The 10,577-nt window shown below is 45.5% G+C and overlaps 1 protein-coding gene across 3 annotated transcripts in view; it reads right to left on the reverse strand.

Annotated features, from left to right (window-relative positions):
- The window catches only part of Slc16a14 (solute carrier family 16 member 14), a 28,461-nt gene that overhangs the window by 2,169 nt on the left and 15,715 nt on the right, over nucleotides 1-10,577 (reverse strand). For all 3 annotated transcript variants that reach the window (XM_031368230.1, XM_031368232.1, XM_031368229.1), the window contains one exon: nucleotides 2,984-3,961. In XM_031368230.1, coding sequence (XP_031224090.1) covers nucleotides 2,984-3,961 — 978 coding nt within the window. The remainder of the gene's footprint in view (nucleotides 1-2,983; nucleotides 3,962-10,577) is intronic.

Genomic DNA, 10,577 nt, shown 5'->3' on the forward strand with positions numbered 1-10,577 from the left:
GGAAGACTGGCAATGTAGCCCAGTGGTGATCACTTAGTCACTTAGCCTGGGAAGAGGTCCTCGGTTCAAAACCCAGCACCACCCAAACCTGAACAACTATAAATGAAGCTCTCATGATCTGCTCCGCTCCAGCGAAAGCTGGCTTGGTCACTAACAGTTAAATCTTCAGTCTTCATGTGATCAAGTGGGAACAACAGACAGCTCTTAGTCTCAATACAGTGCCTGAGTGTAACCCCAACTTCAGATAAAGCATAAGACCCCATCAGTCTGGAAAATGGAGGTGTGTGTGTGTGTGTGTGTGTGTGTGTGTGTATGTGTGTGTGTGTTTTCTATGTGTGTACTGGTGCCCATGGAGGCCAGAAGCGGTTGTGGATTCTCAGGAACTGGAATGGTTGGGAGCCTCTAGATATGGGTGCGGAGAAGGAAACTTTTGGAAGGCCAGCAGTGCTCTTAACCACTGAGCCAGGTCTTCAGCCTCCTGCTCCTATACTGCATAGACTGAACCTAGCTAGAACTTCACCCTCACCAGGCAAGTGCTCAGACGCTGGGCCACGTCCTTAGCCGTGTGAACTCCCTATATATCGATCTCCCAACCGAACATGTGACATCACACCTGGTTGTGATCTTCGTTCTTTGATTTAGAACTTGGGCTCTTTGAAATCCTTTAATCCATTAACTCAAAGCATGAGCCTCACAGGAAAACCTGGCTTCCTATTCAGCTGCCGTTACTTTTCATTTGCGTGTACCCAACAAAAAGGACAGGTGCCTTTCTCATCAGTTAAACTGCTCCCAGCTCTTGGACAACATTGAAAATGCTTGTTCGGGTGCTAGATTTTATTCAAATGAGGGTGAGCCATGTAGATACTCATCCAGCCAAATCTAGTTGGCTGGATTTTGCTAGAAAGAATTCTGGAAACATGTAGAAAAACTACCTACTACTATGACACATTTTAAGAAGTGAATACCCAGCCATGTTATAAAGATTGAAGCTGGTGTTGTCTAATGCCATGGTTGAAATGTCTGTGTAATGTCTTGAATTGCACGTCTTCCCTAAATGTATAATATGGCACTAAAATTGTACCAGATTTTTAAATGGGACTAGAAATCTCCCTGAAAAATGGGAAACGCTTTTGTTTCTGAAACCATTTACCAAAAAGGGGAGGAAAAAAAAAAAGGTAATTGGAGAAGTAATTTTCCTTGCATCACATTAAGTAGCATTTCAAGCCCATTTGGGATGTCTAGCAAGAATCAAATGTGGTTATTTAGTCGCTCGGATTGCCAGGCATGCTGACCCCACAGTACGGTAGGGCTGGGACTGCATCTCATTATGAGTTTAGTGTCTTGGCCTGGAGAGTCAGTTCAACAATATGCAGGCAGCTGATGAATGTCCTTCACCATCAGTGCATGAATCAGTGGGACGAGAGGAAGCGAGGGACAAAAGGAGGAATGGCTCTTTACACCAGACACACACAGACACACTGGGGCACTGGCCTGTGTCCCCACAGCCGTGAAAGTGGGTACCCACAGAAATGTCTCTTTTTGACTGTTTCTGTTAGGTGTTTGTTTTTGTTTTGAGATGGGTCATCTGTAACCCAGGCTAGCTTTAAACTCCTGATGCTCCCATCTCTACCTCCCAAGTGCTAGGATCACAGGCTTGCACTCACATGCCCGGCCTTGTGTGTTTGTATGAGCATATGCCCATGTGGGTATGTGCTGAGTATTTGGAGATCAAAAGACATATGCACCTCCATCTCCCTCCATCTGTCCCCTGGAGGCACGATTTCCCCCTGAACTTGAGGCACATGTTTTCTTGACCAGATCTCTGACTGTTGGAACAGTGAGATACTGTTTATGATAGCAGCAACAAGGACAGGGTTTCATGTGCCAAGGATCATCTTGGCCTCCTGATCTTTGCCTCTGCCTCAAGTACTGCAACTGCAGGCCTGGGCACTGACCACCATGCCCAGTGGATGAGTTGCTGGGTATAGAACTCAGGGCAACGTGCATGCTAGGCAAATACTCTACCGACTGAGGCACACCCTCCGCCCTGTTTCTGGTTCCTTCTTTTAAGAAACTTTTATTTATTTAATGATGTGTGTATGCGTATGGGTCTGTGCCCCAGAATAAATATGGAGGTCAGAGGACAATCTGCAAGGTTCTGTCCTTTCCTTCCACCATGTGGGTTCTGAAGATTGGAATCATCAGTGATTTTTTTGTTTTTGTTTTTGTTTTCGAGACAGGGTTTCTCTGTGTATCCCTGGCTGTCCTGGAACTCACTCTATAGACCAGGCTGGCCTCAAACTCAGAAATCCGCCTGACTCTGCCTCCCAAGTGCTGGGATTAAAGGCATGCGCCACCACCGCTCGGCCCCATCAGTGATTTTTACCTACAGTCATTTCTCAGGCCCCTAGCTGTGGTTTCTTGAGACAGGGTCTCATAATGTAGCTAAAGCTAGTCTGGAATTTATAATAATCTTCCTGTCTTAATACCCTCATGCTGGTATTACAGATATGTGTACATATGTATACACACACACACACACACACACATGATCAATACACACACATACACACACACATGATCAATACACACACATACACACGCACACACACATGATCAATATACACACACATACATATATGATCAATACACACACGCATGTATACACACATGATCAATACACACACATACATGATCAATACACACATACATGATCAACACACACATACATATATGATCAATACACACATATACACATACACGCACACACATATGATCAATACACACACACACAGCCACACCCACTCTTCTTGCTTTTTGGAACACCTTAGGTTGACTTCTTCCCACTTAAGTGCTGGGCTCACAAGCATGTGTCACCATGGTCAGCTCTGACATTAGATTTCATAGGGGGGAGGGGGACAGACCACCCCACATCCTTCCTTCCTGCACGTGCTCTGAGCTCTGGGCATCTTGGCACACTCACCTGCGAATGGTGGTCCTAGTAAGGCTGAGATGCCATTGGCACAGATGATGATGCCGTAGGCATTGGCCAAATGCTCAGTGCCAACCAGATCCTCTGTCACCACGGGCATGAGGGAGAAATACCCGCTAGAAAACCCAATGAGGGCGCAAATGACAGCCAGACTCGAGTAGGTGTGCATCAGAGGCAGAAGGAAGATGCTGAGGACGAGGGTGAAGTTAGCGATGAGGAAGACGTTCCAGACGCTGATACAGGGGAGGTCGGCCACGGCCCCCAGGATCACCTTCCCGAAGATGTGAAGTATTGCTATAATCGAGGTCAGAGGGAACGCGTCGTTTTGCTCAGACAAGTTATACAAACTGACGATTTCGGGCAGGTGGATGAAAGGGATGACGAAGCTGCTGTATGCGAAAAGAGCCCAGAAAACAAAGGCTACAAACATGCGGTTGGTGAAGAGTGAAGCTGTCCCAAAATAGCCCGAGTGCCAGTCCCTAAAGCCCCTCTGGACTCGCATAGTGAGCTGGCTCACTGTCTTCAGAACCCGGAAGGCACACACATTCTTCCTGGGATGGGTTTGACCCTGACACTCCTGTGTTTGAAGGTCACAGACCGTCTCCTCATTCTCGGGCCTCCTGTCCTGTTCTTCAGTCATGCCCAGGGATCCTCCGGACTTTGCAGATTCAGTGGAATAAGCTGGGAGAGCACACGGCTCTTCTGCTCCTGCGCAGTGTTCTACCTTCTCAGGAGGGAGGGGCCTCATGAGCGCCCCACAGACACACAGGTTCAGGGACAGAGCACCTTGGATGAACATGGCGTTCCGCCAGCCATACTCCGCGCACAGGTATTTCAGCAACACGGTCATCAGGAACGTCCCAAACCCTGTCCCCGTGGTACTGAGGCCCTGGGCCAGGGCTCTTCTCTTCTGGAAGTACCTTCCCACCATGACCACTGCAGGCAGGTAGGCCATCCCACTGCCGAGGCCTGCAGGTGAGAGGGGAGAAAGCAGGAGGCACAATCAGTATAGGGACATAAAGAACACCTGCTGGGTCAGGCAGAATTCCAGATTATAGCAAAAGGCCCGAGGTAATGAATTTAAAAAGAAGAAAGGTTTGTTTTGATTAGCAATTTTAGAGAATTTCGCTCCCGATGCTTTTGGGCACGTGGCAGAGCAAAGCTCAAAGGCTGCTGGGTAGTCAAGGAAAAGAGGATGAGGGATCTAGCTGTTGGCAGAGTGCTTGCCCTAGCACACACAGACTCCTAGCACCATGTGTCAAGAACAGTCACAGTGCCACCATATGTCTTTATTCCTAACAGTAGGAAGCAGAGGCAGGAGGATCAGAACTTCAAGGTCATTCTCAGCTACATAGTGTGTTTGAGGCCAATATGGGATGCGCAGGACCATGTTTAAAAGTGTGTATGTGTTTAAAAAAAAGGGGGAGGCTGGTGAGATGGCTCAGCTGGTAAGAGCACTGACTGCTCTTTCAAAGGTCCTCAGTTCAAATCCCAGCAACCACATGGTGGCTCACAACCACCCATAATGAGATCTGATGCCCTCTTCTGGTGTGTCTAAAGATAGCTACAGTGTAATTGTTACAGTAATAAATAAATCTTAAAAAAAAATTGTGTGTGTGTGTGTCTGTCTGTCTGTCTGTCTGTGCGCACGCGCACTCCCTAAAGATGCCTGTCTTCCTTCATTCAGGGACATTTAAGATTCAAATCGTGCTGGGGGTCGAGGGGTGGAGCACTCCTTTAAACCCAGCACTTGGGAGGCAGAGGCAGATGGATCTCTGTGAGTTTCAGACCACCCTGGTCTACAGAGCAAGTTCCAGGACAGCTAGGGGGACACAACAAAATCCTGTCTCAAAAAACAGAAAGACAAACAAACAAAAAAACAGTATCAAAAAGATGTTGTAAACTGGGACGCCTTCATCCGCTTACACCATTGTAATTTTCCATTCTAATGAAGGAACAGCAGTTCGTAAAGCTCTGAGGAGGAGTGCCAGGAGGAGCTGCCATTTTTCCCATCAGGCTTTGCAGTAGTTTCCACCAATAACAGCAGAGCTGATCCCTCCTGTAAGATCAGGCCAGCCTCACCTACAGAGAAGGCTGTCTCAGGCAGTCAGAAGGAGAAAGTGACAAGTTCCTTGTCAGGGCACAGTCCATGAAAGAAGCTGTGTGACCTTGTAAGAAAGCCTCATGTAAACCAGACAAGAATCTTGCAATCTCTGTTCCTTCAGAACGGGAGTTTGTTCTTGGAATGCGCTTCCGCGCCCCTCCCAGATGTAATAATAGGAGTGGGTTAGCTCAGATCAGCCATCGTCTTCCCCGTGAGTGTTCCGAAGGATGTTTCCAGGCGCAGTTGTCCTCAGGACCTTATACAGCCTAAACTCATGCGACTTTATCCTTGGGACTGCAGACAGTTTGAGCTCAAGTAACCTTTGCACACATGACTTTGCCTCACCCTCAGAATGCCCTCAGAATATAAACTGTCAGGTGCTCTAAGTAAGGACAGCTAACTGCATGAGACTAGTTGGTTGGCTCTTCTTCAGGTTCCACTCTCCCAGGTTCAGGCCAATTAGAACCGTCCCTGAGCCTCCTGTCCATGTCAGTGAGGGCAAGACCAGTCCTCTAATTTGAGTCAAACACTGGATCTATCTTTATAAAGCTTACGATCACAATGGTAGAAATCTAGAATTTCTTGTAAGGTAAACCAGACAGAGAAAACAGCTTTTAGAGACCAGCAAGTTAGCTACCAGAATGGAAGAACTTGCTGCCCAAGCCTGACAACCTGAGTTTGATTCCTAGTATGCACATGGTAGAAGAGAACTAAATCCTGCAGTGTTCTTACCTCCACACATGAATATACACACATGCACACACACACACACACACACACACACACACACACACACACACACACACACAAGGAAGGGAGCTGGAGAGATAGTTCAGAGGTTGGGAGCATTTGTTGCTACAGCAGAGAACCTGGGTTGGTTCCTGGCACCTACAGAGCAGCTTCTAGTGGTCTGACCACTCCACACCCCTTCTGACATCTGTGGTCACCACATACACTTGTGGTTCATATATACACATGAAGGCAAAGCACTCAAACACTTACACATTTTTTTAACCACTGAAAGATAGCTTAGGAGCAGGTTTCTCAGCACCCACATGATGGCTAACAACCACCTGTAATTCTAGTTCCAGGGATCTGACACCTTCTTCTGGCCCCCAAGGGGACGGCACTTATGGGGCACAGTATACATGCTGGCAAAATTCCCATAAACATAAAATAAAAATAAATACATCTTTAAAAAAATAACCAAAAAAAATTAAAAAGACATCATTCCATGGTCTGTTGCTAGGCCCGCATCCTCCTCATGTGCTGATTGACTTTGGACTCTCTGTAACATCTGTCTGCTACTTGAGAAAATTAACGAAGTAAAAATAAGAATATGACATATCTAGATGACAGTTGTATTTTTTATTAGATATTTTCTTTATTTACATGTCATATGATATCTCCTTTCTTGATTTCTCCTCTAAAAAAACGAAAAATAAAATAAAATAAAAAAACAAAAACAAAACAAACAAACAAGCAAAAACCCCTGTTTCCTTACCCTCTCCCCCTGCTCACCAACCCACCCTCTCCTACTTCCTGGCCCTGGCATTCCCTTACACTGGGGCATAGAACCTTCATAGGACCAAGGGCCTCTCCTCCCCTTGATGACTGACTAGGCCATCCTCTGCTACATATGCAGTTGGAGCCATTAGTCCCACCATGTGTACTCTTTGGTTGGTAGTTTAGTCCCTGGGAGCTCTGAGGGTACTAGTTAGTTCATATTGTTGTTTGTCCTAAGGGGCTACAAACCCTTCAGCTCCTTGAGTCCTTTCTCTAGCTCCTTCACTGGGGACCCTGTGCTCAGTCCAAGATGGCTGTGAGCCTCTAGTTCTGTATTAGTTGGGTACTGGCAGAGCCTCTCAGGAGACAGTTGTATCTTTATGCAAAACCCTAGCTTGATCCTTTAAGAAATGAGAAACTTGCTGGGCTGGAGGGATGGCTCAGTGGTTAAGAGCACCGACTGCTCTTCCAGAAATCCTGAGCTCAATTCCCAGCAGCCACATGGTGGCTCACAGCCATCTGTAATGGGATCTGATGCTCTCTTCTAGTGTGTCTGAAGACAGAGACAGTGTACTCACATACATAAAATAAATGAATCTTAAAAAAAAAAAAAGGAACGAGAAACTTGCATCGATTTCTGTGGCAAGTGTGGACTTTTGAGAGCTTGTCCCTTCAGAAGCTGGTGACACAAGCTCACTGTTAGACTGTGCACTCATGCCCTTAGCTCTCAGCCCATTTGACTTCACTTGGACCACGATGCTGTGAAGGGAAACTCTCCCTCTCCCACCCCGTTCGCCCCTCTCCTTTCCCACCAGTACTCCCCACCCCGACTTCACTTAGTAGTTTGTTAGTTTTCGCCTTCTACGTGTGGGTTCCAGGGATGTAACTGGAGGTTGTGAGGCTTGGTAGTGACCATCTCTGTCTACTGAGCCATCATCTCATTTGCCTAACACAAATCTTTTTAAAAAAGAGATTAATTTTGTGTTTCTAAAGATAAAAGTTTTGTTTTGTTTTTCAAGACAGGCTTTCTCTGTGTAGCCCTGGCTGTCCTGGAACTCTCTCTGTAGACCAGGCTAGCCTCGAACACAGAAATCCGCCTGTCTCTGCCTCCCAAGTGCTGGGATTAAAGGCATGCACCACCACTCAACAAAGATAAAATCCATTAAAGGAAAAAAGAAGCCTCCTCGACGAATATGTGTATGCCTATTCTAAAAAAGAAAAGCTCCGTGTGGATGAACCACATGGAATGCGTCCAAGAAATGTAGCATAAGGATGTCCTCTTGTCGAGTAACACACACCACACGTACAAGAAGAGCTTGCACAGCACTCAGGAGGCCTTGAGATCAATCCCCAGCACCACATACCCTAATCCCAGAGCTCGCAGTCAACACAAGAGTATCAGGGCGTTCTTGACCCAAATCAGAATTTGAATACATGAGAGCCTGGCTAGCCTGGGCTACATGAGAGCCTGCCTCAAAAACAGAACAAACCTCCAAATCTTGGATGACTGACTGCATCGATAGGGGATATAATCTGTGTGCAGGTGCCCTCAGAGGCCAGAAGAGGCCAACGGGTCCCTCAGCAGGTGTTTCAAGGCGGTTGTAAGCTGCCCCAGTATGGGAGGTGAGAACAGAATTTCAGTCCTTTGGAAGAGCAGCACTCAGAACGGCTGAGTCATCTTTCCAGCTTCTAACAGAACAGTTTAAATCAACTCAGAGGTAAGCTTTTAAAAACAGACGATTTCATGACTCTTTATGCCATCGTGTAACTTCCACAAATCCCAGCTCAGGGCCAATTTTGTAAATACCACATATTATTTGGAAGCAAATCGAGAATATTTTATCTCATGTGTGCATATTTTAGTATAAATCTCCAAATGTAAAAATTGTTTAAACAGCATACTTCTCATATGATTATCTCATTTGAAAAAAAATAATCCTTTGATACCACTAAATATCTAGGAGGTACTCCAACTTCCAAATGCCTTATGAATGACTATTATTGATATTTATTAATTTATTTTTTGGTTTTTCGAGACAGGGTTTCTCTGAGTAGCCCGGGCTGTCCTGGAACTCACTCTGTAGACCAGGCTGGCCTCAAACTCAGAAATCCACCTGCCTCTGCCTCCCAAGTGCTGGGATTAAAGGTGTGTGCCACCACTGCCCGGCTGAATGACTATTATTTTAAAAACAAAATATCCTCCCCCCCCCCAGACTTGTGTGTTTAAACTACAATCTAAAAAAGCTCCACACATGGCTGTTTGTTGATGCCTATTTTAAGTTTTTTATTCTCTCAACGCCCCCCAACACCTCTTGTAATTTATCTGTTGCAGATATTGGGTGACTTGCTCTGTAGAACTCTCATCCTCTGGATTTTGATGATGGAACAAATTCAGTTCACTTATTTTACGCAGGGTCTCTAGTAGCCCAGGCTGTCCTGGAATTTTAGTTAAAGATAGTCTTGGAATTCTGTCCTAGCCAGGTAGTGGTTGGTGGTGGAGAGGCAGAAACAGGGGGATCTCTGTGAGTTCAAGGTCAGCCTGGTCTACATAGCAAGTTTCTGGGACAGTCAGGGTTTATACAGAGAAACCCTCAAAACACCAAAATTATTTTTCTAATGTCCTCTAAAAGTGTATTACTATAATAATAATAATAGTTATTATTATTACTATCTTTTATTGTGTGTATATGATTGTGTGTGCGACTGCACATACACATATTATGGTATGCACATGGAAGTCAGAAGACAGTGATTCTCAATTTGTGGGTTGCAATCCCTTTGGGGTAGAATGACCCTTTCACAGGGCTCATAGATCAGAGATCCTGCATAACAGATATTTACATGATGATTCATAACAGTAGCAAAATTACCATTATGAAGTAGCAATGAAAATAATTTGGTGGCTAGGGGTCACATGAGGACTTGTATTAAAGGGTTGCAGGTTCAGGAAGGTTGAGAACCATTGTTTTAGGATGTGGGTTTGTCCTTCCACCTGGGCATCTGAGATCCACTCAGGCTGTCCAGGCTTGAACTTGCCTGGACAAGTACCTTTACCTGTGAGCCATCTGCCAGCATCTGACACCAGGTTTCAGTGTTCATTCCCCTGGTCTTAAGTGATATACTTGAGTTTACAATGTCATATTTATGCTAACCATATGCTACCATGTTTGTGTGTCAACTAACATTTACCAAGCACATTAGTAGGTGCCATCATGCTAAGTGCTTTATGCAAATTACTTCAGTTTTTTCAATGTGTCCCTCTGGTACAATTATTTGCCCTCAGCTTAGTTAGGGTTTTATTGCTGTGAAGAGACACCATGACCAAGACAACTCCTCTAAAAGATAACATTTAGTTGGGGCTGGCTTACAGTTTCAAGAGGTTTGGTCCATTATCACACAACAGGAAGCATGGCAGCCAATAGGCAGACATGGTGTTGAGAGTTCTACATCTTGAGCTGAAGGCAGCAGAAGGAGACTGTCTTCTGCAGGCAGCTGGGGAGCTCTGGACCACACTGGCCAGACTGGAGCACATATATGACTCATATATGAGTCTCTCCTCCACAGGGACACACGTCCTCTAACAAGGCCACACCTCCTGACAGTGCCACTTCCCATGGGCCAAACACATTCAAATCACCACACTCTACAATTTGTACAGAAGGAAACAGAAGTATAAGGAGATGCAGTGATGAGTTTAATGTGCCTAATGTTACACAAATATTGTGGCCACAGAAACAGGACAACAAGTGCAGCTCAGTGTGCTTGCCCAGCATGAATGAAGAAGCACTTAAAAAAACCAGGCCTGGTGGCACACTGCTGCAATCCCAACACTCAGGACTGGAGGCAGGAGGATCAAAAGTTCAAGGTTCCTCTCTGCTACACAAGTTCAGTTCAAGGTCAGCCTGGGGATACATGAAAATCAATGTCATAACAGAAAGAAGGAAATAAGTAGATACAAATTTTCATTAACTTTTT

Source organism: Mastomys coucha, unplaced genomic scaffold (genome assembly GCF_008632895.1).
Source record: "Mastomys coucha isolate ucsf_1 unplaced genomic scaffold, UCSF_Mcou_1 pScaffold14, whole genome shotgun sequence".
Classification (NCBI taxonomy): domain Eukaryota; kingdom Metazoa; phylum Chordata; class Mammalia; order Rodentia; family Muridae; genus Mastomys; species Mastomys coucha.